This window comes from Passer domesticus, chromosome 13 (assembly GCF_036417665.1).
Source record: "Passer domesticus isolate bPasDom1 chromosome 13, bPasDom1.hap1, whole genome shotgun sequence".
Classification (NCBI taxonomy): Eukaryota; Metazoa; Chordata; class Aves; order Passeriformes; family Passeridae; genus Passer; species Passer domesticus.
This window is the reverse complement of record NC_087486.1, coordinates 14181331-14208559: the sequence shown is the minus strand read 5'-3', so window position 1 is coordinate 14208559 and position 27229 is coordinate 14181331. Positions and strand designations below refer to the sequence as shown.

At 41.3% G+C, this 27229-nt stretch overlaps 1 protein-coding gene across 2 annotated transcripts in view; it reads left to right on the top strand.

Moving 5' to 3' along the window:
* The window catches only part of SLIT3 (slit guidance ligand 3), a 474203-nt gene that overhangs the window by 260682 nt on the left and 186292 nt on the right, over positions 1-27229 (top strand). For both annotated transcript variants that reach the window (XM_064388141.1, XM_064388139.1), the window contains exons 7-8: positions 2432-2503; positions 23292-23363. In XM_064388141.1, coding sequence (XP_064244211.1) covers positions 2432-2503; positions 23292-23363 — 144 coding nt within the window. The remainder of the gene's footprint in view (positions 1-2431; positions 2504-23291; positions 23364-27229) is intronic.

Genomic DNA, 27229 nt, shown 5'->3' with positions numbered 1-27229 from the left:
TGGGGTGATAGATACCAGGAGACATGAGCTCTGTGGCAAAGGAGCATTAAACATGTGAGTTTCACCCCAGAGACTGTGAAAAATTGGTTCTGGGCCAGAGAATCAGGGTGTATCACTAATGAATATGTTCCCTATTTACTGATAGTCCTGCTAAGTGTGTGTCTTCTGAGCCCTGAAAGGTTTCCCTTGCCGTGATCCTGTGCATCGATCACACAGACTAAACCTGGTTGTTGGCAGTGGCATGACTGGACCTGTGGAAATATGATTAAAATGGTCATTACACTTTTTCAACAAAAATCAATCTATGAGAGTAGCAGTTTTTTTAAAAATACAATACCCACCAAGGAATCCCTTTAATCAGAAGGCTTTGAGAGTAGCACACTGTGGGTTTATTTGCTTATTTTAGTGTATTTGGCAGAAAAATCAATATCATAGTATAACTCCAATAAAAATCGTGCAATATCTAGTACTTCCCGTAGAAGGAGAGGGAGAGGTGATTCTCAAGTTGAGGCTCCATTCTCCTCATCATGTTAATATCTGCCAAACTTCTGCTTAATAAAGCTAAGTGTAAAGTATTTAATCATGCAGACAGCACTGTATTTAACTCATTTGAAGTTTATTCCTCTTCAAAATGCACCATCCCTTCTGTTGGAGCCACAAATTTTTGTCAATTGAACGGGGATATCAGGACAAATCTTCTCAGCAGTCAGAAATGGAGAGGTTTTAGGATTTTTCACAGATGGTCAGAGAAACAGAGAGAACATAAATATGTATGTATACATTTATCCAGATATGTATGTATGCTGTTCATGAACTCCTACACACAGAAAAATCCCTTTTGGAGGATTTTACATCCCACTGTCTGCCAGTATTGGAGACATTGCTGAAGTTTTGCCAAATTCACAAAGTTCTCCAAAGTTAACGAATGCTATGAGAAACATTAGTTGGGGCTTTATGGTTCCTAAGGTTTTTAGTAGATTTTAGAGTGTGAGTGGGTTTTCCTGTACTTTAACTCCTGAAAAAATACAATGTTCATTGATACAGACTGCATCACAAAGGGTTAGTGTCCTATGATTGTCAAAGGCGTACATGTCCAGGATGCTCAATGTTAGCAGATCAAGCTCAGTCTTTAGAGGTGTTCATAAAGATTGTATTTGCTGTGTTTATTGTTGTATAATATGAAAATAAACTGCAAATGTCTATTTAGACCAAAAATTAGATATGGTGAATAATTGGAAAGTAGTTGGTGAAACTATACAACCATACTATACATGGGTGTAATATATTTCCTATAGTTGCATACATATATATATTTCATAAAAATCAGAAACTACAGTGTAATCTTTGTATCTTTATTCAAGATACTTTACCCACATAGTACAAAATGTCTGTGCCTCACCAAATCCAGAGTTTATGCTGTGCAAAGGGCAGTAACATAGAAGCGTGCATCTATTTTTTCCTGAAATGCAGATATTTTACTTGCATGTGACTGGATATGTAATTTTATTTCTTTAAGTGTAAAATTTAAGGGATCAGATGTCAGAAAATGTAATCACTGAATTTTAAATTACAATTTTAATTCTTTTAAGCAGAGGAGACAGATGTAGCTGTCTTGCTCTATCCACATGTATTGCAAAATACATTTAAATCATGCGCATACAGGGAGACAAATGAGAGAACTCCGCCACCCAAATATTAGATTACATGTTTTGAAGCAAAATAGTGTTTTAAGTGTACATGTGTATAATGCTTTTTGTCACTGGATTGCTCTCCCTGATGCAGTTAGACAGAATCTGTATTTAGTCAGAAATCTTTCAATAGAAAGGGCTACCAGATGGGACCAGTAACAATGCAGAGAGGAATCGAACCACCACAGACATTTGGTGCTTAGAATAATAAAAAGACTATAAAATTAGATTAGTTGAGTCTAATTTGGAATTGGTATATTCCCTATGCACTCTCACAGCTCTTGGGTAGATAAAGCCTGAAGATTTAGTACTGTCAGGACAGAGGACTCCAACTTCCAGTAAAAGAAAAAACGGCATTCTGTGAGGTCACGGAGGGCAGCCCAGTGACCTCCAATGATTTACAGGCCTTTAGCTTAATGAAATTGTTTCAGTGACATGACGGTAAAAGCTCATAATGGATTGGATGCCCTAATGTAATGAAATTACTCCCTTCTGCCTTAAAAAAAAAAAAAAAAAAAAAAAAGAAAAAAAAAAAAGAAAAAAAAAGGCGCAATTAATATTTACTGAGACCTGACAGGCTTCAGTGTGCGGGAGCGTGCAGCGCTGTCAGACAGCCGCGAGCAGCCCCGAGCAGCGTGGCAGCTGAGCAGGCGCTGCGAGGGGGTGGAGGGACACCTCGCTGACAGGGAAGCCCCAACCTGGCGCTCCGAGCCAGCCTTCATCCTCTCCCTTCCTTCCTGCAGGCAACTGGACAACAACCAGATCAGCTGCATCGAAGATGGAGCCTTCCGAGCCCTGCGCGACCTGGAGATCCTGTGAGTTGACTTGGTGCCGGGGCGGTGGGGGGGTGGCTGTCCCCACAGCACTGAGTGCTGCAGTGCTGGCGGGGCTGGGGGCTCTGCAGCCTCTCTGCCCACCTCAGCAGGTGCAATCTCAGCCTTCCCGGGCTGGCGGTGCTGCTAATTAAACCACAATAGATGCCGTGTGCGCTGTGAGGAGCGCGGAGATCGCCGCGCTGGCTGCTGCGTGGAGCAGATGGGTTCAGCAGCATTGCCAGCGTGTCCGGTGCGTGATCCGCAGCCAGAATCCTGCCCTGATGCCGAGCACAGGATGGGTAACAGGTTCATGGGGAGCAGTATTATGAGATAGGTGACCGCTGCCCTAGACAAAAGCTGTTTCAAAGGTGTTTGGTGTGTAAGAGGGAGGAGAGACGGGCGCTTGGCAGGCTTGTTCAGTGCAGTCATTGGCTTTTGGGGAGGATCCTTCTCTGAGGGCTGAAATAACACCACGTTGTGCTCTTCATGTACCACAAACTTTACACATAGGCTGTTAAAGCTGCAGCACATACTGAAAAAAAGGTTTTGACAGTGAAAGCCGACTCTACCAGAGAAGCAGCACATTAGATTTAGAGCTCTGTCATTGTAATGTAAATCCAATATTACTCTGAACTTGGTATCTGTGCAGATAATTTGCTTAATACTAATTGTAACTTGTTCACTAAAAAACCTTTTCTAGAATAGGTTTTCACAATATGAGCTGCTGTAATGCTTTCCCTGTCACCCGAAAGTTAATCCTGCAAAGCTGAGCATCAGTACTCCTGAAAGCACATAATTCTGAGCTAAATGGAGGGGGGCGGGAAGGACACTCGACCTCTCCAAAATTCAAACCCTCCTCATCCACCGTGAGTTAATGGGAGAGCAGCCCTGACCCAGTGCACACCTTCCTACAGCAGGGAGGGCCTGCCTGGCTGCTGCAGAGCTTGCCCTTAAATTACACGGGATGAAACAGCAAATGGTAGGTGGATGAAATAAGCACCTGCCTCAGACACTGCTGGCACCTGGAGACTCAGCAGAGTCACGACGTGTCCTGGGGCTCCTGAGAGGAGGCAGAGCAGCGGGGCTGGATGGGCAGCCCTGTGCACACCACGGGGATCTGAACGCTCTGGTGATGCACAGGGCTGTTCCCAAGGGCTGGGTCCAGCTCAGAGCAATGCTCAAAGGAGCTCTGCCCTCTGTGTCAGCACAAGCTCAGCTGTCTGAGGGACCTGGCACTGGCCGTGTCTGTCACGGCCCCTCTGTCCCCTGTCCCCAGGCTGGGACCCTGATGTGGATCAGGTAGTATGTGTTGCTCATACTGAGCTAGCAGAAGGTTTCTACAGAGTTTCTTATCTGGGAACTTATGTTATCAACGATATTGTTTGAATTCTATAGTAATAGCACTTTTGAGGAAAAGTAATGTGTTACCACTATAAAATTTTACTTGTCTGTCAGATTGAAAAGTCTACTGGGTGGTGAAAGAAAAGAAGAAAGGAAAAAAAAATAGAACTCCTCTAAAACTGTTTTTTTTTTCCCTTTTGATAGACTGATTGTCGGTATCTGCAGAGAGTGAATCAGTCCTCCACTGACAGCAGACTGTGCTATAACTTTCACTAAATAGGCTGGACAATAAATGGAGCCCTTTTTTGCAATGTACTGAGTTCTGCAGGCTCTGCAGAAGTGGCTAGGAATACATTCCTTCTCCCCAGGATGTAGTAAATGCTGAATTAGTTTATTTACCTCTCTGTTTTTAATGGGTTACTTCTATGCCAGTTATTTATGGGTGAGAAAAGATGAGGAGATGAGTATATATAAAATAGATCATAATCAGTTATTTAGTGCATTTTTAATTTTCAGCACAGACACACTGCGACAGGAGAAATAATCAATATTAATCTTAAAAGATGAGAAAACAAATTGATAGTATCTATTTCTAAGCTTGTTTTTCTTGCAGTCACAAGATGCATGTTTTATACTTCCGACATAATCTGAATTTTTTCCCATGTTTTTCTTTAAAGTCTGAGAATTTATTCTATCAAAATAAATTTGCTAAATGTCCCAGAGAATATATCTTTAGTTGTAAAATAGTCATAAATGTTAAAACTTAAAACAATCTCAACCATCAAAGAATGTTAACAAATGAAACCAAATTTCAACCTTTCAGACCCACTATGTATTTTATGCAGATATATTTTAACATAAAATGCCATATGTAGAAAATATTAAGTGATTCTTGTAAAAATAAATCTAATTATCTTTTGAACAGTTTGCCAGAGTACCAAATAATTTAGTTCTTCTTTATCTTACTGATTTCTTGTGACCTTTCTGATACTCAGTGTTTCCATTCCTGTACTTTTCTCCTCACACATGGCCTGTCTACAGAATTCTGAATTTTGTCTCTAACTCGGGGCAGAGCCGTGCTCAAAAAATAAACAAATACTTTCTTTAGAAACACTTTGGTTTCTGGATTGCACATTTCATTCACCTTGAGCTCCTCAAAAACATGATGGCAAGGAGCTTGGTGATTCAGTAGCTCTTCAGTAGAAAGAGCAGGAATTTTTGTGCAGTTATCCTTCAAAATGCAGAGCACGCCATGACCCGTGTGACTTATTTCTTCTTACCAACAAGTTGTTTTCATTACTATTCTCATTTTCTTGTGTGGTATAAATATGTCCCCGTACCAACTAATAGCAGAGAGGCAGAGATGTAAACAAGACCGAAATTTGTGCCTAACTTGAGAACTTGGTGTGGTGCAGGGAGCTGTGAAGTTCAGCTGCAGCTGGGAGCAGCCCAGGGCACGGAATGCGGCTGCCAACGCCTTCGCGCTCTCGGTCACTTCAGAGTTTAGGAGCCTCTGGTTCCCATGACACAAAAAGTGTCACTGATTTTATGGCCTGACCTACGTAGTCCCTAAAGCAAGTGCCAAGTACTACTGCTGACTCTGAGTTTTGGGTTAAAAGATGCAAAAATGTTGAGTGTAAAGCGCTTTGGTACCTTCTCCTGATTGTCTTTGCCTGTGCAGCAGGTTGAAAATAATATCTGAGAAATGACCTGCAGAACTGGATGGACTGAAACATCCTGTCCTGGTAGTTCTGTGTTGGGGCTGGCTTTTTCATTCTTGTCTCAGATTTTCTGAACAGATTCCCATGAAGGGTTTGGTTTCTCTCTGTTGATAAAATAGGACATTTCTCTTATTAACATAATTCCTGTGTCCCCCTTTTTATAAGATGATGAAACATATTTCAGTGGGTTTGGTCTTGCATTCCAAGATGTAGAAAAGTGTGTGCAACAATTGAAACAGAAATAAAACGCAGAATGGGTATGTGTTCATAAATGAGTGGCAAAAGTTATTAACTGTCTTATGACCTCATTATCATAGAAATGCACAGAAAAGTTGAAGAAAATTGGTGGGAAACCTTTGCTAATTAAAGATTTTTTAGGAGGAGAAAGTGTCTGCTCTGCTTAATTTTTACTTACGTCCTGTGGCAATATCTGGCAATAACAGTATTATTGAGAAATATCTGTTACTGTAGCTGTAAGTATGATTCAAGATTATTAAAAAAAACTCAAGACCAAACAAAAACACCCAATATAGTCTTCAAAATGATCAGCCACTATTGCTTGTGGTGTGACAATATGCTGTTCATATACTTTGTAGGTTAGAAATTAGTCCATGGTTTTATTTCCAAATGCCCAAAATTATGAAGGATATGAGATAAAACATGTCTAGGGTTTAGAATTTCACCTCCAGTCTCTTAGGATACATGAATAAAAGAAACTAATTTCAAGATGGTTCAACAAGCTCAAACTGGATAAACTAGTATTATTGAGTGCCTGAGCATACGATTGTCATTAGACTGGGAGGGCTGAACCATTTTTCTCAGTAAGAAGCAGAACTCAGTTTAGCAAAAAGCCCATTAATTTATTTGTCATTGTTTTGTCTCTCTGGGGTAATGGGAAAACTGTGTGGTGGCATGGGAGTTGTACTGTGTGGACAGCACAGAAAGAATTACAAGTCACTGTTGACAACTTAGGTGGAGTGTTTCCTTTTATTTTTATATTGTAGAAGCTGTTTTTCTCCTGCTTTATAATGCTAGCCAGAGGGTCCAGAGCTTGAACGCATTCTGTTTGTTGCATAAGATTTTATCACACCAAGAGCTAATCCTAGGAGGTCTGTGGGTTGTATTCTGTTAAAGAAGGCAAATGGGTTCTTGCTGTACAGAGCTAGTACAGAATGATTTGGGGTTTTTTGTTGTTAGCCACATTAATTGTAGGTCTTTCATATCCTGTGGCTGAGTCTGAAAATCCTCCCTCCTGAGTTTCACCTGCTCTTGGAATGAATGAGCACCTGACTGCCGTTGAGTCGTAGCCACACACGCTCAGGGATCCACCAGTCCACTTTGGTGGCTTAGTGTGAAAAATCATGCCAGTTCATCCACAAGTAATGATGAAAAAGTGCAAGTATAGTCATCCAAATATTTGTGACTTCAGTTCCAAATGAGCCCTATATGTCTTATATTAAAAAGATAATTTCTTCTGATTGACAAATGTAATAAAGGTGAATAAAACTGCACCACATTTCCTTTCCTAAAATCTTAAAGTAACGAGAGAAATTTAAATTCTACTGTCTTGTATGCAGAACCTTTTCTCTCCAAATATTTCTGCCACAGTCTTCTTCCTGCTCCATGGCAAACCCACAAAACCACAGAGCTGTAAGGGCTGTGCCGATGTTTTTGAGCTGCAGCTCAGCCCCGAGCTGTGTCGGGTGGGACACGGCCAGTCTGTCACACCAGCCTGGTCTGCAGCCCAGTTCTGTGCGTTGTCTGCCACATCCAGGCATTGCAAGCATTTGACCAGTGGGTAGAAATTGGGATTATTCCTGCCGTCTTTGTTTGGATTCAATATGTTCCTATTATAAATGATTATTTGATAAAAGGTTTAGTCTGTGCAATTTCTAATAGAGATGTCTTGGGTGAGTGTGATTATAATGCACACTGCCTTTTGTCATAGCAAACTTTTAAGAACTTTTATGAATATGAATCAATATTTTGTGCCACAACCAGGATTTAATTGTTCCTAGGGTTTCCTCTGTATGCTGAACACTCAGTTATATAGTCAGTTTTACTTATTTGCAAAATGCTATTCTGGGCATGTCTTAACTAGATAGAAGATTTTTATTTGCTTGCACAACCTAGAGAGACAGGGAGCGAAAGTCATGACATAATTCTAAATATATGAGATGTCATTTCTTAATGAAAGCCTGAAAATGCCACACAAATGTGATTTCCTCCTCTATTTTGCTGCAAATTACGATTGGTTGAGGCAATCAGGATCAAATTTGAACTCTGTAAATCACGTTCCTATAACTGATACCAAAATGCCTAAATACAATAATGAAAATGAGAATTCTTTGTCAAATGATGTGCATACCTAGTTTACTTATGATTGAGTACAGTGAAATTTAAATTATTGCAGTTTTTGATTTTTATTTTTTGTGGCTTGGGTTTTGGGGTTTTTTGGAGGTTTTTTTGTTGGTTTGTTTGGGATTGTTTTTTAACCTGAGGGTGTATATTAGCTCAAATGAATGTAAATTAATAAAAGAAATTTAAAATCTTTACTTACTTTATCAGTCAACATGGAAAAATGATACATGTCATAAAAGATAATGGAAGGGAGTAACCATTGGCAGTTAATTGAAGTGCATACCTGCTTGGTGAAATTAGGTGAAAAACAAGGAATTTGGAGTTTCTAGGAATACCCACAGTTTTCTGTGTTGAGCTTGTCTCACAGACAATCAGTTTATGCCAGAGGAAGTCAACAGCTGGTTTGGCAATAGAGAAATCGTGTGCCCAGAGTACAGAGGTATCAGTAGACAAATGGGAATTTCCCCTTCTCTTCACTCCGTTATTTGTTAGACTGTCCCTTGGTTCTTTCTCTTCCTTTCTTCCTGCTTCCTGTATTGCTGTCTGCAAGGGAAGGAGAAAGGCTCCCAGAGAACCTGGCTGTGGTTGCTACAAGGTTTCAGTTACATAAATAGTAAGATAAGATTAACTGCAGAAATGCCTTTTTTTGGGTGAACTTGTAGAAAGTGGAGTGCCCCCCCAGTGCACCCTAGGGAAAGGAGATGTGTAATCACCATGACGAGTTGATGGAGGGAAGATGGGCTGCATACACAGTTGCTTGATAAGAAATGTTTTTATTTGCTGATGCATGTCCGTGGGAGATCTGGTGTCCCTGCTCAAGATGTGGAAATGAAATCTGAGATAACCCCTGTTGTACAGCAGATTACAAATGGGAGGATGGAAGGACGGCATGGTGAAAAGGAACACTATCCAGATGGCACCATGGTGACAGGCTTTATATCAAAGAGCAGCCGAGACAAAATAAGAGTGGCTAAGAGAGGGTCTCTGAAAATCACTGATGCCTGTTACAGATGTAATGTAACTCTCTCTTTATGGGGAGAATATATTTGCATAAATTCATTGATCAATGATTTTGCTAATCCTGCTGTATTTCAGGCATGTCCTTGCAAATTGATGAACATTTCTATCAGTCCTTGGTCCGGATGCCTAATTATGTTACATATTTAGAAAGATGGATTTTTCCCTTCCTGGAGCATATGTAGTAGTTGAATGCTGTGCTCATTCTCCTTCCCTGCCCCATTAGGTTGGAGGGTTTTTTCCCTTTAAGAATAGCCTGGGGCCATACAGGCTGCAGAACTTACCAAGATAAGAGCAGTGGCAGGTTAGAATTATTAGTTTCATGAATCACTGACCAGTATGCTTTTTGAGGAAGCCCAGTTTTATGGGTTGTGTCGTTTAAGCCTGGTGCTGCAGTTGCTGCTCCGAGAGATTCCAAAGTCAAAACTCCAGGAGATAGAGAGATTTCTGGCACACCTTCTCTCCCGTGATATTAATTGTTTCATTTGCATGCTCTGCTCATCTTGTGACCTGCCCTCCCTCCCCTTTGACTAATACAGTTTCTTCATCGGTAATACAAAAGATGTAGAACAAGCATTTTGACTGTTGAAAGTCAAATGAATGTGAACGACTCAATCCAGAGGACACTCAGCTGTGTATTTCATGTGCAGCTCAACACCTTAACCAAGAGCTGAGCTGAAGACTAGGAGGGAATAAAACTCCTTGCTGATAAAGTTGAGGTGATGACACACTTCTGAGGGAACATGACGAGCTCAAGGTGGATGAGCAGTCATTTTATTCTGTACTTTGCAGTTCATTGTTTCTATGACTCCCTGAGGCAGCAGGATGGCGATGCTCCGGTAGCTGGATGTGATTCTGTTGGCACCAATGCAGCCTCTGTGGCTGGGGAGAGACTGCATGTGTGTGCAGGTTCCTGTGATATCACTGTCAAATCCCCTGCGATGTCCTCAGCCCTCCTGCGACACCGAGGTCCAGAGCTGGTGGTGTGTGTGGGAACTCCTGCTTCCTCTGGGCTCAGTCACAACAGCCAAAAATGATCAATACAAAAACATTTCAAAACACGTAACTGTTTCCCTTCTTTTTTTCTGTGTGCAGCTAAAGGCATTGTTTGTGACCAGTAGGGGAGTAGATGGTTTGTCTTTCTCAGAGGTTGCTTTTGTCCCTCTGCTGTGCTAAGTACAACATAGACAAAGGCTCTGAGCTGTAGCCAGTCTTTGTTCAAGGGAGGACCCAGAAGCCTGGAAAGAGAGAGTAAAACTGTTATGGTAGCTCTGAATACAAGGAGTGTTGAGCTCCCAATTGAAGCAAGATGTCAGATATTTTACCTTAAACTGTAGCTGCAGGGACCAGGGTACTATGCATTACATATTACTGGTATTATCCAATATTTTTAGGTAGGACAATAATATTGTGCCTGTAATAAATTAGAAATCAAATGAGTAATATGTAGATAGCTTGGAACTTCTTGGAAGTGAAGTAGATAACTATATCTGCACCTGAAAAAATGCATTGGTAAAACCTGTGTCTGATCTAAAGATCAAATAGTGTCTTACTTCTTGCTGTTCAAAAGGTTATGCATGCAATGTAGGTATATATGTGTGTATATGTGATGATGAGAGCATTTTAAAATCAAGGTTAAATCAAGAAACATAATTTTTAAAACTTAAAAGGTAGGAATAAGATTAATATAAGTTAGATTTTATTTATGTAGCTTATCTAGTCCTGGGCTTGGGAATAAAGAAAATTTAAGAGCTGCTTTTAGGATGGAAGTATAAAATAATGTTGAAGTCATTTGATGACAAATAATCACTATTTCTATGTTAATTAAGTTATCATAAATGAAGCCATTTCTTGTTAACTGGTTCAATACTTTTGAAGCAGCATTACATTTCTTTATGTTTAGAAAACGTCCATTACGTTTCTATTTTGGGGTGAATAATCTGAATGCTTTGGTTTTAGTCTTTACGAGCGATGGATGACCATGCTTGGGACATCTGCACATCCTTAGAAACAAACCTAAAAATGCTGTAAGACCATCCAGAAATCTTTGTTATAATGTACCATGCTGCTCAAGTGTTTTAGAGAAAATAGCTCGGTCAGTTGAAAAACCATCAATGGCTACATAAAGCCATTGATGGAAACAACATTCAGTTTTGCCATTAATTTTTTTAAATTGTTTGCATCCCCCTTGTCTTCTCAGCGCTGGGTGAGGTGAGGCTTCTTGGTCTGCAACACCAGACTGTTGCTTGGAGTGGGCTTTATTTGAGGGTAGAGAAGAGAACACAGTGCAAGCCGGGCTGATGGCTGTGCTGGAGGGGTGAAGCAGCACAGACTGGGCGAGGTCTCTGTTCGCCACCAGAACCTTGGGTTGTGTCTGACAGCAGCAGGGCTTTGCTGGAGAAGGGAGTGTGGGGCACATCCCTGGTTCGTGGCCCCCAGCGCTGGACGTGGCCGCTGCGATCGATAAATTGCCGCAATGCAGCATCTCTGCGACGGCGCTTTGGAGGCCACAGAAGCCCCCGTTGGTGCAGGAGGCGGTTGCAGGCTGGGCGGGCTCTGGGGAGGGGGAGCCCACGCCGCAGCACCCACGCTTCCTACTGGCTCCTTGGGCAATTCCAGTGGTGTCTTAAAAGGGTTGGGTCCATCTCGCCTGTGAGACATCCCGTCTTCCCATCCACGGGAAGGGCGTTAGGAGCCAGGTGAGGCACTCCAGCTGAAACGGGTAGGACAGACCCTCCACAATGGCAGGTATATTTTATTTTGGGTGCATGCTGAGAAATGGTCATGTGTGGAGAACAGTAGACTCCTTTTTATTTAGCTACAGCTCGCGCTTGTAGAATATTCCTGAACAGATCATGGGTGCGTCAAACTTCTTTGGTGTGTATTTTATTTTGTGCTTTTCCTCTGTGGACTGGAGGCAAATGAAACACTGTGAGTATTTGCTGTTCAGATTGTTATGGTTTCTTACCTGTATTGCATGAATATAAGCACGTATTGCTGCTTCTCATGGGTAGGTTGAGTTTTGGAGAAACGTAAAAATTGGAAAGATAGGCATTTTTAAACATATTGACCTTTTTCTTGTGTGGTACACACAAGCACTGTCTAATGCCTTATTAAAACAAAATCCTGATGGAAAGCAGATCCCTTTCCAGCTTTACCAAGAAATGTAATTGCCCTTGTCTAGAAACTACATGTAGTCTTTGTTCTCCCAAAGTATTTCTTTCCTCTAAAAATGTAACTTTTCCTTAACAACTGCCCATACATGCAAGTTTAAATTCACAGAATGTGTGTATCATGCATCCCCTGTTTCATTCATGTGGATTTATACTAGCCTGTATTTTAGACTTAATTTCCAGCATGGATGAATTGCAGATAGGTCCATGACATACCGTTAGAATATAAAATTATTCCACAAATACCTTTTCAGTCTCTTGCACTTTGGGGAGACAGTTTTGGCAGTTAAGGTGAAGTATTCTCGCTCTTTAAAATATTTTCTTGCTTTCCTTCCTCTGCTGTCCAAAGCCAGGAACTGGCTGTGTGGTTCTGTGCCGCACCATGGCCATTGTCCTCCCGCTGGAGCTATGGAAGATCTCTTCCTGCTGCTCTCTCCCAGTGGGAATGCCAATGGCCTTGGGATCTGAGGGGCAGCTGAGGCACTGAGATCAGAGTGGCTGCTCTGGCCAGAGCAATAAGGTGCATTATTTTGCCTGCAGGACCTGCTGGTTCTGCGGTTGGGAGAAAATTGAACCCAGGGATTCGGCAGCTCCCTCTCTGTGGATTCCCATTGCCACCTCTTACAAGGTGTTGGTAGAACCTTTTACACCAACGCTTGGCTAAGCTGCCAGCAGTGCCGTGTCACTGTGGGGCTGGTGGCTCGTCCCTCTTTGTTCCCAGCAGGCAGCGCGGGCCCCGCAGGCTCCCGCAGTCCCGCAGGCGCTGCCGCATTGCGGCATTCGGGTGGCCACGGGCTGGCACAGTGACCACCCCAAGGAGACTGAACCTGGCCACAGAGCACCCACAGTGGATGCAGAAATCCATTTTTGTCATTTTCCTTACCTCAGAAAAGGCAACTAATTTCTGTCTGCCACTCGAAATGGCTTTTGTGTTGGTGGTGTGTTACTCGGAGGAGTATGGAAGGCTGTGTTCATTGTGGGGGGAAGACTGCAAGGATAGAGAATAGAATAGAATTTTTTAACCATAAAGCTGGAGAATTAAGGCTGCAGTGTACTCAGGACAGGACAAATTAAAACACGGCTTTGAAGAATGATACCGCTCCTTTCTGATCCAATGTTAATCAATTTCTTTAGAATGTCTTTTGGTGAAGTCCTGTAAGGGAACAGTAACACGCAGCTGACTGAATGCTGAAACCTTTTACCTTGGAAATCTCCATCATTAAAAGCCATCAGCCTGAACAAATGATCAAAGGTGCTTGCTTCTTTCAAATTTTGAAGTCGAACTGTGTTAGTTTGAATTGGATTGTGTTTATAAAGCTATTTCAGCTTCAGAAAGGACTAATCTGAAACAACTCCTTAGGCAGGGACCTGAGAAACTGCTCTGTTTTGCTGAGGAGCTGATGCAACCAATATAAGGTTTGTATAATTTGTCTTCATGTTGTTGATTCTTTTTTATCTTTTCCATAAATTCACTCTGGTAGGCTTTCAGACCTCTGTATGCATTGAGAACCCAGTCCTGTTTCCATTGGTTTTGTCAGGAGCAGCACAGAATCCATAAACCACAGTTCTTGACATGCATGCAGTTGGGGGACACCAAGAGCCATGTTTGGTATGAGAGATCTCTGTATAACCTAATAAGAAAAACCAAAACCAACTCTATTTAACAATGAATTTATATTAAAGTGAAATAATTGTATTGTAAGTTTATTGTATTAATTCATTGAACAAGAAGCTTTCAAATGGATCTGCAAAACAAAATTTAGGGGTGATTAAATGGGATGTAATTATATTTTTTATTTCTGTGGTTCCTGCGAAAATCTGCGTCTCAATAAATGGATTGCAGGGACTAGATTCACTCCCTGCTGAAGTCAGCAGTGGGATTTGCTCTGACTTCAGCAGACATTGGTCTGGATATTATGACAATTGGAGTAATTCCCAGTGGTTTTAGGCAATAATATCAGCCCTCAAATTTGGTACCATAGAAAAACATCAAAACCACCCTAACGATGCAAAAGATTTACTCAGTGTTCACATAAATACTTTTATTTCTTTTAGTCCAAATCAAAATTGTGGATGCAATTGAGACTTAGAACCACGACAGGAATTCCCAATACAGTGTACTGAAAATTGTGTAGCTTTTGGGCAAATACCTAAGAAAATTTCTTGATTCAAAAATAAAAAGGAAAGCCAATGTTTCATTTGCAATTTTTGAGTTTAGAAGAAAAACTCATTGGAGAATCCTTCACTCAAGAATAAAGCAGTGGCAGAATAATCTCAGCCTGCATTCTCTTGTCTTTGCACCAATGCTTTTATATTTTAATTCAGGCTGAATGGAATTTGTATTTTCTGCCTAGAATTAAAGTGCCATGTAAAAGATTGAAAAGCTGATTGAAACTTCTCTAAAAAGCTTTTTCAACTCTCACTAGGCATAGATGTTAGAAAGAATTGGGAGATGCAACTGGTACATGTATTTTTTACAGCTGATAGAGGTGATTTGATTGTGTCGGAAAATAGCAATGTCTTTCTGTGCACAGAAAGAGCAGCTTCCTCTGGGGGAAGCAATGAGACATTTCATATACGACCAGGTGAATGACATTCTTGATGTAACATCTAACAAAGTACACAATTAAATTTGTACCCACTTTCTCTGTATAAACTTTATTATGTTTCATTTTACTCTATTCTGTTCTCTGCTTTATCTTGTTTTGGAATATTTATTTATTTGGATGTTGGTGTAAGTAAGTAAATTCAGGCATAATTATATGTATGTGCATATCTAAAAATATCTATAAATGATCTATAATTTATCTATAAATTCATGGCTAAAGGTAACACCAGAGAGGTTTGGCAATACATTACCAATATCCTTAATTTTGCTTATGCTTGTTTTTTTTTTTCTGGCCTCTTGCCCATTTCCACTGATTCCCAGTCCCAATCTCTTTTGCTGGATAACTTGCCCAACATTTTCTTCCTTCAAGTCCTCTTTTTCCCTCTCCCCTGCTCTTAACCTCAGCTCCTGAGCTTGCCCACCCCAGAGACTCCAGCCAAGGCACAGCCAGACTCCAGGGAGAATTAATGCAGTAATTAGAGGACTTAAGTTAATATGCCCTAAAGTTATCACTGTGGGCAAGTGTGAGCATCCTGGTTCTTGCCAGGTGACGAAACAGGCATTTTAAATGAAGAATCTGTTATTATAATAACTCAGTTTCCTTAAAGCCTGATGTTTTTGAAAGGATTCTCACTCCTTCGAGGGGAAAAAAAATCTGCCTTAAACATCTGGCCTTTATAATAAACTTAAATAGTTAAAATCTGACAGTTATATGCAAATTAAAATTAGCCACAGAATGGGAAGAAGCAGGCAATTGTTGCAGTAAACACTGTCGGCAGTTTTGTGCATAATTCTATGTTAAGCTTATTTACTTTATTTTTTCCATACATTTCTAAAGTGAAGATTTTCTTCCCTCTATATGCTTGAGATGTTCATATTTCTGATGTCAGCTTCCCAAGTTAACAGTGCTGGAGCCTCTCACGTTGCTGTGATGAGAACATTTGTGAACACATTGTCAAAAGACTAATACTAGAACAGAAACCACAAATTGGCAACCAGTTATTTTTATTTCAGTGGCTTCTTCGTGTCACCTGGAGACTATTTAGACCATTATTTGCCTGGGCTAACGTTGTGTTTAAAAATAGCACTTTTCTGGTGCCAGCTCATTTTAGAGTTGGGTACAAATATTGAGACAAACCCCCAGCTGTTATTGCTTGTGCTGCTAATTTGAGGTGTCAGCTCAGAGCTCTCTGCTCCATGGCACTGAATAAGGCCCCTTGTGAGATCATTATGTTTCCCAACAGTGCCGAGTAAAGGATTAATCAGTGCAGCATCAGCTGCTTTCATTGTCTGCCCACATGGTAGTTGTGGGCTTTAACTTAAACAGTCTGTGCTGAGATCAAGGAATGGAGTACAAGAGGCACTCGGGGCTCACCACAACTCAGAGGAGATGCAGTTGAGTTTTGGGCATTGCCTAACAAGCAAACCTTGAAAGCTGAGGGTGGCTGCACTCAGTGGTGAGGGATGGACTGCTAAAGCCACTTTGCTTTTTCATCAGAGGCCATGAGAAACAGTAAATATTTAATTCAATACAATTTCCTCCTGACCTGTGTGAAAAATAGCTCTTTCCAGCTATTGGAAATATAGCTTCTTTTGCTCTGCAATCTGAAAGTTAATTACAAACATTAATTATGGCAGTGTTTGACACTCAACTCTTGCATTTATTACTAAATATAGATTTAGATTCACTTTTTGGAATTGTTGCTGTTAATTTTATTGGCTCTTATATGAGGGCTGGAGGGGGTCAGAAGTTGTCTGGGGCAGGCCCATCCAATGCCATTCCTGACAGGGATTCATTTAGTATTTTATTACAGGCCTCCCTCCTGGTGGCTGCACACTCTGTAACAGCTCTTTTCTGTATTTTTCCTGTTCTTATTGTAAGAAACATTTTCCCTATATCTAATGAAAATCCCTCTTTTTGAAATTTAAACCTGTTACTGCTTTGCTTAACCCCTGTGTGAATACAAGGAACAGATGATGTCTTTTTCCTTTGCAGTGACATTTTATGTAGTTGAATGGAGGTTTAAAAGTAAGTGATGTGAAACTGCTAACACAGAGGTCTAAGGTAATGGCACTGTTGGTGCTAAATTATGCTGCTGGTCAGCTCCCAAATTCATGTTTCATCTCTGTATTTCAGATAGAACCTGAAGACCTCCTTTTATGTGCATAAATACTGATGGTGATGTCTCATCTTGCATAGTTTCAGGAGTTTCAGTCCACATGTGCACTGGGAAAAAAAGATTTTTTCACTTTTATTTACCAACAGTACGCACACAGCCCCCTGTCCCCATCCCCCAAAGCTTTGAGGCCTTGGATAAGTCATGTTTCTGGCCAGGGACAGAGTAGTGTTGTCTTCTGAGCTGCACTGGCAACTTAGGCGGAACTGTTCAGCTTTTTTTTTTTTTTTTACTCTTCTCGTGCCTCACTTCACCCACTTCTGAGTAGATGTAACATTATCAAAAAAACTATTAGCACGAGAGGCTTAATTATGCTTGGAGATGCCTTGGTTAAGTCTGAATGAATTTCCTGGTCTCATTTAGTGGATGTATAGTTGCACTGGGGATAGGAGCTGGGAGCCATGGCAGTAATCTTGGAGTATGACAGTAATTCACTCCTGGGAACGTTCCCAGCTGCAGACACACCATTTGTAGCTATCCATTGCATGCACATGGATAATAATCTTGCATTAGGCCCAATTACATGGTGTTATGGACACACAACACGGGGATTACACACCCAGCCAGGAGCACCCCGTGACAGAGCAGGGGGGTAATTGGAGGAGACAGAAGGAAATGTTGGTTGTTAGTGCTCCCAGTGCTGCAGGGCCTGGCACAGCTCAGCCCCACCAGCCTGCTCCCCTTGCCTTTGCTGCTCCCTTTCAGTGTCTCACTTTCAAAACCCAGGTTTATTACAGAGGGAACAACCCAGCACCACCTTTTCACAACGTGTTGAGGGAGTTTTGAGTGGGGAAAGGAACTGAACATCATTGTTTAACTTAGAGTGAAGCCCACAGCCCACAGCCTGCGCTGCCAAAGAAGGGCTGGAGTTTGTAGGATTCCTGATATCAAATCCTGTGTGTTAGAAACCTGTAAAAAATCTGCACTGCTCAAACATAAAACACATTCAAATCTAGTACATGAGATGGTGCCTTTGCAGATCTCTTCCTCCATTTACCTATCAGTAAATGGGTCTGAATATTTCTTTCTAAGTGAGAATTTTGCAAATGCTGTGGTGACTCATGATCAGCCAAATGTGACACAGAAGCAGCCTGGTCTGGACCAAAACCCTGAAGGGCCAGCACAGCAGGCCTCTAGTAACTATGGGAGATGCTTTTTAAGCCTTGGGGGAAAGTGCTTTCCCAATCTGAATTAAGTTTGAATTAAAATGTCTCAGTTTGATTAGTTGTTTTTCTAATCAGCTTCAGATGTGAAATGGGAAGAAAACCAGTCCCTGTTACTGACAAGTAGCAAAGGGCACCTTCAGCATCCAACAGATTCTCCCTTGCCCCTTCAATTGAATCAGTTCAGGTTGAAACAAGAGGCATCACTGTGGCTATTTGCACTGTATTGATGCATATTATGAAAACACCTTGTACTTAGAAAAATGAACATCTGCATTGTTTTTTTTCCCTTTTGTCAATGATCAACTAGGATACCAGATTTTTTTTAAGCTGGGATGTAGCAGGTGGTATTGTCATCAGTGTTGTGTGTTAAACAAAAAAAACAACCCTCCTATGCATTTTCCCACTTGAAATGTGACTGGAAAACATTAGGATAGTCACATTTTACTAAATAGTTAATGTTTCAGATATTTCTGTTGTGTTGTGTAACATTTTCTGTCAGGGGAGATCCTTCTGGTACTCTGATTAGAGCACGTGTTTATGTTGTCATGAAAGTATGATTTCAGATGAAAAAGTTGACAGGCATTGTGATGTTTATTATACGCTCTTAATTAAATTAATTGAATTCTAAGTAAGGGAAGAAAAATCTTTGTGTGATCTGTGAAATACAGAATTGAGATTGAATATTGACCTGACAGCCTGGGATTTCTGCTCCCTGAATCAGTCCAAGGGACCTGAAAGGTGCTTAGAGTTTCTGAGTATGTAAAATACTTGCACTGTTAGTAGGGTTCAAAATTTAAGTAGTTTCCTTTTTTCTCAAGGCCTCTGCCATGAAAGTTGTGTGATTTCTTCTCTAATTAGGAGTATTGTTTTTTTCTGACTCTAATCAGTCCTATGCAAGGTGGAGAGAGGTATAAAGGATAAAGCATAATTATTGAAAAAACCACAGACATGACAGTCGTTTCTGGAGGTTAGTGATTTTAATGTATTTACATGGAGTCTGGAATTACCAGCTCTGTGTCAGGGAACTGCAGTGGTGTTCATGATTTTGGAGCAAGTCAGAAGAGAACAAAAATGCAACTGCATGGAATTAAATTTGCACTCAAAGTTTGAAGAATGAGATAAGTAATTGTTTTCAAATCGTGACAGGATTGCAGACTGAGCACTCTTTCCTTTAGGAAAATTCTGATTAGTAGGGGCTATAAATCAGCTTTACATTTCAGAAGGGGGAAGGCAGCTCCACGTGTGCCTGCAGCAAGTTTGGACGAGTGGCAGAGCGGTGAGTTGGGAGAGCAGCTCCTCTGGGGCTGTGAATTGCAGTCAGTGGGACTGTGACAGCTCACAGTGGTGGAGGATGTGCCACCTCAGAGACTGCTGATCTCACGTTATGCACCTTCCAAGTAGTCCTTGGAGGATCCTTAGGGCTGCTGCAGTCTGCTTCTGCTGACCCTGCAAGATCTGACAAGGATCACAGCCCAAGGTGGGAAGTTGGCTGGCATAAATAATACTGTCTGTAAGCCCAGTTTCCTGAGTCAGCATTTTGGGTGTGAATACTTCACAGGGAGAGGACTCCTGAACAAGAAGACAGTGCTTTGTCAAGGGACCTGTTGGGGTCTGGAAGAGGCGGGAGTTTTAATGCTGAGGACTACTCAGCAGAATATGTGTCCCCTTATGATGCTGGAGGAGTCAGAAGATTCTGGAATTCCTATTTCTCACAGCTTACTGGTATTTACAAATCTCTTTCTATGGATTTGAATTTTGGGTAGATCAATCTGAGGCTGGAATCTTGGAGCAGCCAGCAGACAACTGGAGCATCATTTATTTTTTCCCTTCCTGTACTAAAAATGCTGCTGTCATGTGTGTTCACCCCTGCCAGGACACATCTCTTAAAAAATCATTGCTGGGAAGGAATGATGTGCATGGTGGAAAGCCTTGCAGGATGTCCCTAGAGCACATCTCTACCTGAACACATTCCCCTGCCAGAGTTCCCACTGCCTGGGAGCTGAGTGCTGTGCAGCCAGAGCAGCAGGGTTAAATTCCTGCAGCTCCAGCTGGGCTCTAGTGCAGGCAGTTCACTGGCAATTAGTGCCCTTTGCAGTGTTTGGCCTCCTCTGTTCTGAAATAATTGCTGTTATCATAGATGTTTTATTGCCTTCATTATGGTTAACATTTAAATATCAATAAAATAGTATTCCACTAAGTTATCTGTGCAGTAGCTGTCTGCTAGAGTTATCCCTGAAATTTGTGTGTAAAGAGAATATTAATTCAGTACTGATTTAGGATTCTTAGAAGGAGGGTTATATATTTGTCAATGAACCATGGGGAACCTTTGCTTATTTGAAAATAAGCAAGTATCTGAAACCTTTGCAAAATCTGAGCCACTCTCATTTGATATCTTGTGAGCAGAAATGCTGTGTGATTGGAATAATGCTTAGTCTGTTAAATAGAAATATTTTAAGAACTCGTAAAATATTTTTGAATCATCAAGTCATAACGGGTGACCTTTCTGCATGCAGATTAATTGCATTGGGGGACAGGGATGTGTTCTCTGCCCTCAGTGCAGAAGAAAGCTCACTGTCGCAGCCTGCTCTCCCTGAATCCAATCCACATCCTTTAGAAATCAATAGAAAAATCTCTCTTGAATTCCTATGGCCCCCATTGACTCCTGTAGTGCCATATGCGACTGATTCAGACATCAGCTACGTCTGTGATTTAATGTTTGTGAGCTGACTTCACATGTGGCTTTTATTTATCACTGCATACCTAAAATCTTCCATCCCAGTGCATAACTCATTTTAAAGTAACAGGCAACCAAGGCAGAGGGTTGCGTCAGAATTGTATTTTTATGTTTACAGGTTAAAAAAAGGTAGTGCAATTATAAATTCAATTTCTGAGCCCTGTTTGAACTGCCCAACATGTAAAGAGCAAACACATACAGATACTGAAGGATGGGGGTGTTGATGTGTATATTCATGCACTCTCAGTGGGTTTGTTCCCTTTCTGAAATTGTTGTTCAGGCTTGTTTTGGGCTCATTGACCACAAAAGACTTTGGTTCCATCACTGGGTAAATAAGGTAATGGAGCAGTAGCATTGTATGACAGAGAGGTTCATTTTGCACCCTACCATCTGCCCCAGTGGGACGTGAGCTGTCACTGTGACCTTAGCAGGGGCTGAGGCAGAGCTTGCAGCCCTAGAGCTGGTGCTCAGGGTGCCACAGCACAGCAGAGCCCTGCAGGCTGGGAGGCACAGCTGGCAGAGGGGCTGGCAGCTCCAAGAGCTCACTTCCAGCCCTCCTGCTGAAGCTGACTGTTTCCCTCCTCATCTTGCCCTTTACATTTTTAGTAGGCTGCCTTTGAGTCCTTGAGTATTGAGAACCTGAATCCACAAACCCAGTGGTTTGTACACCCCTTGGTCCCAATACTTGGCTGTGTGTTCCTTGTCCAATTTTTAATACCTTTAAGTTTTCCAAAGGATCTGGAATGAATACTACATGTTATACTATAAGTTATCATGTGCTAAGAGTGACAGCTCTTATCAGCCTGGTGTGTGAACGTGTGTGACTGATACAGATCTCTGGCAGCAGATCTCACATGCACATTCCAGATTTTCAAAACTCTGCTTTTACTGACATAACTCTCTCTGCTCACAGATTTGGAAAGGAAGGGTAACTTTGCTCTGTTGGTGCAGTTTGCTGCCATGGGTATGTCAGCCCCCAATCTGGCTCCAGATTGCCAGTGCATCCATCTGCTGCAGCACTGGGCTGGAATACCAGCTCTGGAGACTACTTGGGTGCTGTCCTGCCAGGATGCAGCACAGCAGCAGCAGCAGCAAAACAACTGCCAGAGTCAGAGCTGCTCCCAGCCTGCTCCTGAATGTGCCTGTGCAGAGCCAGGGTACTCTGCAACCTCCTGGCCTTGCCAATGTGTGTGTGTGTGTCTCTTCCTGTGTACCCAAAGCCCAGTCTTAATAGGGTAAAATCTAATTAGCTGTAATCTGCTCATGTTTTAGATGATGGCTCTGCCAAGGGATTTCTAGGCAGAATTGTAAAAATGGTTTTTGAATTGGCAGATGGCCAAGAAAGAAAGTTAACTCCTGGAAAACTTTTCTAGAGCTTTTGATTAAATGTCCTATATAAATACATGACATTGGAATAGCTAAGTAGTTCAGGGAAGGATGAGGTGCTGTTAGGTTGCTTCAGCAGATATGTATTTATGTACTCTTAAGCACATACATAAACACAGAAAAACACTGTCTTCTGCCAAAGTGACCCTGTGGAATTCTGTGTCCCTTGTAGAAAGCAGAGGTTGCTCCCTGCTGTGCTGCATGTTTCAAACAGGGGGGACACTGAGTGGCCACCAGCCCTGTCCATTCTCATGACAAACTGTGCTACTGTATTTGCAGATTTGATGCTCTTGCAGCATGGTAATTATGCCCTGTTGAAGTGCTTTCCATTTCCTGTGCTATCTTGATAAACTTTATAGCTTCTAATTTGCTGGAGAGTCATTGATATAATTAGGAGCTACACAAATGGGAGCAGCACACTCCATCAGCTGACGGTAATCTCAGTTCATTCTTCCTGAGAAGCTCTAAGGGGGTCCCTCCAGCAGCCCAGATTTTCTCTTTAGGCTCAGCTTTGACAGAGCAGCAGCAATCATTCCATGCCTGGGTCAGGACATGCTTTATTACAGGCTGCTCCACTCCCCATATATTTTTTCCCGAGGAAGGGGAGGATTGTGAGCCTATCCATCCTTGTGTTTCTGAGGAGCAATGGGAGCTGTCTGTCTGTGTCAGCAAGCTGTGCTAACAAGCCTGGGAGAGCCAACAGCTCTCTTTTGGTCACAGTACATCCAAATCCTTCAAACTGCCTGTAAATGCTGTGCCCAAGTGTGATGTCCCCCCACTCAGGCTGCACCACGTTTTCAAACAAAGTGGCAGCTGAACAGACAGGTCTGGATCTGTTCCAGTAATTGATAAAAACTCATTTTCTGTACCCCTTGATACCCAGACATGGCAAACAGTGACCTCCAGCCATCCTGATGCTGCTGTTGGTTGCTTTCCCTGAGCAGCACCTCTCATGGTATGTCACAAATTGTCACAGCAATGGGGAAGTGTGCCTTGCTGCTTGCCAAGAATTTTAACAGGTTGTTTCTGTAAATGGTGTGTTGGTGAAGAGATGCAAATTATTGATCAACCTATTATTTTCTCTTTTTTTTTCTCTCCTAACAGTACCCTCAACAACAACAACATCACCCGCATTCCTGTTACCAGCTTCAACCACATGCCAAAGATCAGGACTCTGTGAGTATGATCTTCTCATTTTATAATGCAATCCTGATGCTGTAAGCCAACTTTTTGGCTGTTTGTCATCTGTGATTTTCAGTCCCTCAGGCTGCCTCAGGGGCTGGGTGGCTGCAGGGCTGGGGAGCCCCTGTGAAGGGGGCAGGTGCCCACAGCCCTGAGAGCCACTGCTCTGGATCTGCCCAGCATTAAGTAACAGTCAGTTTTATCAAGATTTTGAATTTACCCAGAAAATAAACTGGCTTTTTTTTTTCTCCCATGGGAAAATCCATAATGTGAAATATGTTCCAAGCTGGAGCATCAGCAAGATCGTAAAAACTGCTCAGATGGATCAAATTATTGAATTTTGTTAATATCCTGTGTTTAAATCCCATTTATTCTTTTCAAATTCAGAATGCTAATTTCTGAAACAAGGCATTTTTAAAGAAGATGAAAAAAACATCTTTCCAGATACTTTCTGAAACAAAATGTCATTTATTCTGATGGATTTTTATAAAAGCTTCTCTTATATCAAATCCATTTGTTTTTGAGCTGCATGCCATTGCACTGCAAAAGCTCTGCTCTTTCGTAGATCAAAATACAAAGACTGTGAAATTAGACTAAGCCTTCGTATAATTTAGCCATAGCCTACCAAAACCATTTCCTTAAGTAAATTATTTCTTTAAATTCCTTTAGGGAATACACAGCTTCAGGAAAAGTCACGTCTAAACAAAGCACCCCTGTTTTTCCTCCAGATTCTCAAACTCATCCAATATGTATTTAATTCTAATGGCAAAGAAAGAGAAATAGTAGCTAGCCTGAAAATTTTCTGTGCCACTGAAAAAATACAATACTTCAGGGATGCTATGCATGCATGTGTAAAACCATATTAAATAAATTAACAGAACTGAAGAAAAATGGCTCTTACTTATGTCAATCTCTGTAAGATAACCTCTGACTTAAATTTGCATTCTTCATCAAATGATGACATTATTAGATCTTAATGTAAGCAATTAAATGGAAATGAGATGTTTGTCTTTTAGAAGAGAATGGCTAAAGAAGATAAAGGTGTGGAGTTAAGGTTCCTGGAGTTTTTCCTTTTCTTATTCAGAAAATTTGCCTGGCTTTTCCAGATTAGCCAGTCTTGTCTGTTAGCAGAGCTCAGTGCTTCAGTGTCTTCTGCCATTTTCCCTTTAGTTTAATTTCAGAGATGGCTTTGTATATAGCTCCCTGGAGATTTACACTGACTAATCCCCCTCTGCTGTAATTAAGGGGGGGAAAAAAAGACAAGGAAAAAAAGGGAAGAAGTCATAAATAGGATTTATAATGGGAAGCTTTCCTATTGAATTCTGAGAGACACATTTTATAGAACATGAATGCTGCCCCACTCTAAAAGGATTGGCTGGAAATTTAATTTTGGGTCTATGGATAAAAGGGCAACTTTAGCAAACTTGCATTTGTATTCATTCACCTGATGTTCTGTAAAGTCAGTTTCATCAATATCAAATGACAGGTTCCAGTCTCCACAGACTGACAAATAATACACAGCACCCCTAGCAGGGCGATGTAGGAATTTGTATGAAGATACTATTTGGGGGAAGATGTTAATATTCTCTCAAGCTCCTTGTTGGAAATGCATCATGAATGATGTTCCTCATAGTTTGGTGAGTTTACTGTTTCCTTAAAAAATGATCATCAGTGTATCCACCTTCTCAAATAGTCTGACATTCAGATTGCTTTTTTTTTGGATGTTTTTAGCAGGAAATCCATGGTCTGAATATTCCTTAAGTAGGGATGAGCCCTTTTCCCCATCAGCTGAGGCCCAGTGCAGTGTGGACAGTGTTGTCCCTTGTGTCTCTTTTACACTCTGGTGAGATCCATTAGCAGGATATTTGGGGATGCTCCTGCTGCAGCTCCCTGTGCTCTGATGGTTCTGTGAATAAACAGCTTTTCTTCATGGTTCTCAAAACAATCTGCCTATTGTAGAATGGAGAAGAAAATATAAAAAGTATATTAACCTTCAACACGAGCACTCAGGGGAAAGAAGAAAAAGGGTAAAATGCCAAGAAATTTTGAAGCATTTGAAGAGTTTTTTACTAAAATCAGCTCTTCTGTGCTAAGATTTTTTTAGTTAACTGTCTTTTCTGTTCTTAAGTTTCATCGATTTTTAGCCTTGATTGGAAGTGACAGGAATTAGTTTTTATTGATCTGCTTTCCTTTGCTTGAAACAGCTTTATTTATGATAAAGCATGTTCCCTCTACCTATTTGCTTAATGGTAAATGTCCTGTTGTCTCTGCATCTATGAATTACTGCTGAGACAGGTAATTACATTATTTATTTTCATTTTTTTTATTTAAGGGTAAATGGAAAATGTGTGAAAGCACTTGAGTGTTTTTTGTGTTCCCAGGGAATTGGTTTATAATATTTTTGAAGTACTGTGAAAAGTCTTCTTGAGGATGTATTTAGTAATATAATTATCAACAATATATTCTGATAAGCTGCTTTTTTTAAGATAAGGTCTCTAAATGATCTCCTCTCCAAGTAGAGTAGCTGTGCCAAAAGACAAGGAGGGCTCTGCTGAGGCAGAGAGCTGCTGGTTAGCACTGCTGAAACAGGAACCCCCGAAACTCAGATAAATCAATTTAGTGAGAGGAAAAAAAACAGCTCACAGAACTGCCTAACCCTAACCCTTTCTGTGAAATAGTGTTTTTCTCACTCATGCCTGCATGCAGGGGTTTCAGGAAATGGCATGGGATGAGCTCAGTTCCAGAAGGAAGGAGATCCTGAGTATCATTGTTGATTGCTGTGGTGGGAAGGATGAGACTCTGAGGGCTTAAATAAAACCCTGACTCTCTTAGGTTGCAACAAATTCTTCCCTATCTTGATTTCTGGCTAGATGATATTTATGTATTTATTTGTTCTTCAACAAAAAGGCAAATTAATGGTTCATAACAGCTGAACATTTTACTAGAAATCCAACTTTCTGCAGCTTCAGTTAAAGAGCGTCACAATCTCTAAATTCAAGGTCTTCTAGCCATCCTTGTAGAACAATTACACTTTACAGTACTCCCAGGAGATTAGTGCCTTCCATCTCTACAGGATAAACTCTCAGTTCCAGATTTGTGGGGTTTTTTTCCTTTTCCTTTATTGTGGCTGTCCACCCCAGACATACAAATCTGGGGACTGTCAGCCCGGGCGCCGCTGCTGGGCTGAGCTGCTGCTGTGCAGTAAGGACAGCTCACAGACTGACAGTTCATTTCTTTGGAGCATGGACAAGGCTAAATCTGGTGCACACCAATTGTGTGTGCCTGTAATATTAGTGAATAATGCTTTGTCTAACCATTTCTATCAGGATTTTAATCTGGTTCATGATTTCATTTGGTGCAACACTCCAAATGCATGAGTCATTACAGGAATTAAATAATTAATGTCCTGGACTTTTGCTTTGACCTAAAGTTTGGTGGCTATTTAAATGACCAGATTTGTTCCCTGAACCCATCATCATTTTGCAGATGTGATAATGATTCTGCAAGTCCTGGCAGGGCATTGCCCATGAGTGAGTCTTTGATGAGCTGGAAATTCCTGTCTAGATCCTTTATACTTGTATTAAATTACTGAGGAAAAAGAGCATTGATCAACTTGTACAGGCAACAGAGGAACAGAAATGGTATCAACAGCCTCTGAAGTTTTATTTTGCCTGTCTTTTCCCAGAATATTCAGAGTTGGAAGGGATCTATAAGAGTCATCAAGTCCTAGTCTTCAGTGAATGGCCCATGCAGGGATCATACAACCCTGGTGTTATTAGCACCTTGCTCCAACCAATAGAGCTGATCTGGAGAGGTTCTCTCTCTCCACCTCACCCCAAAGGATGGAGAAGAGGGAAGAA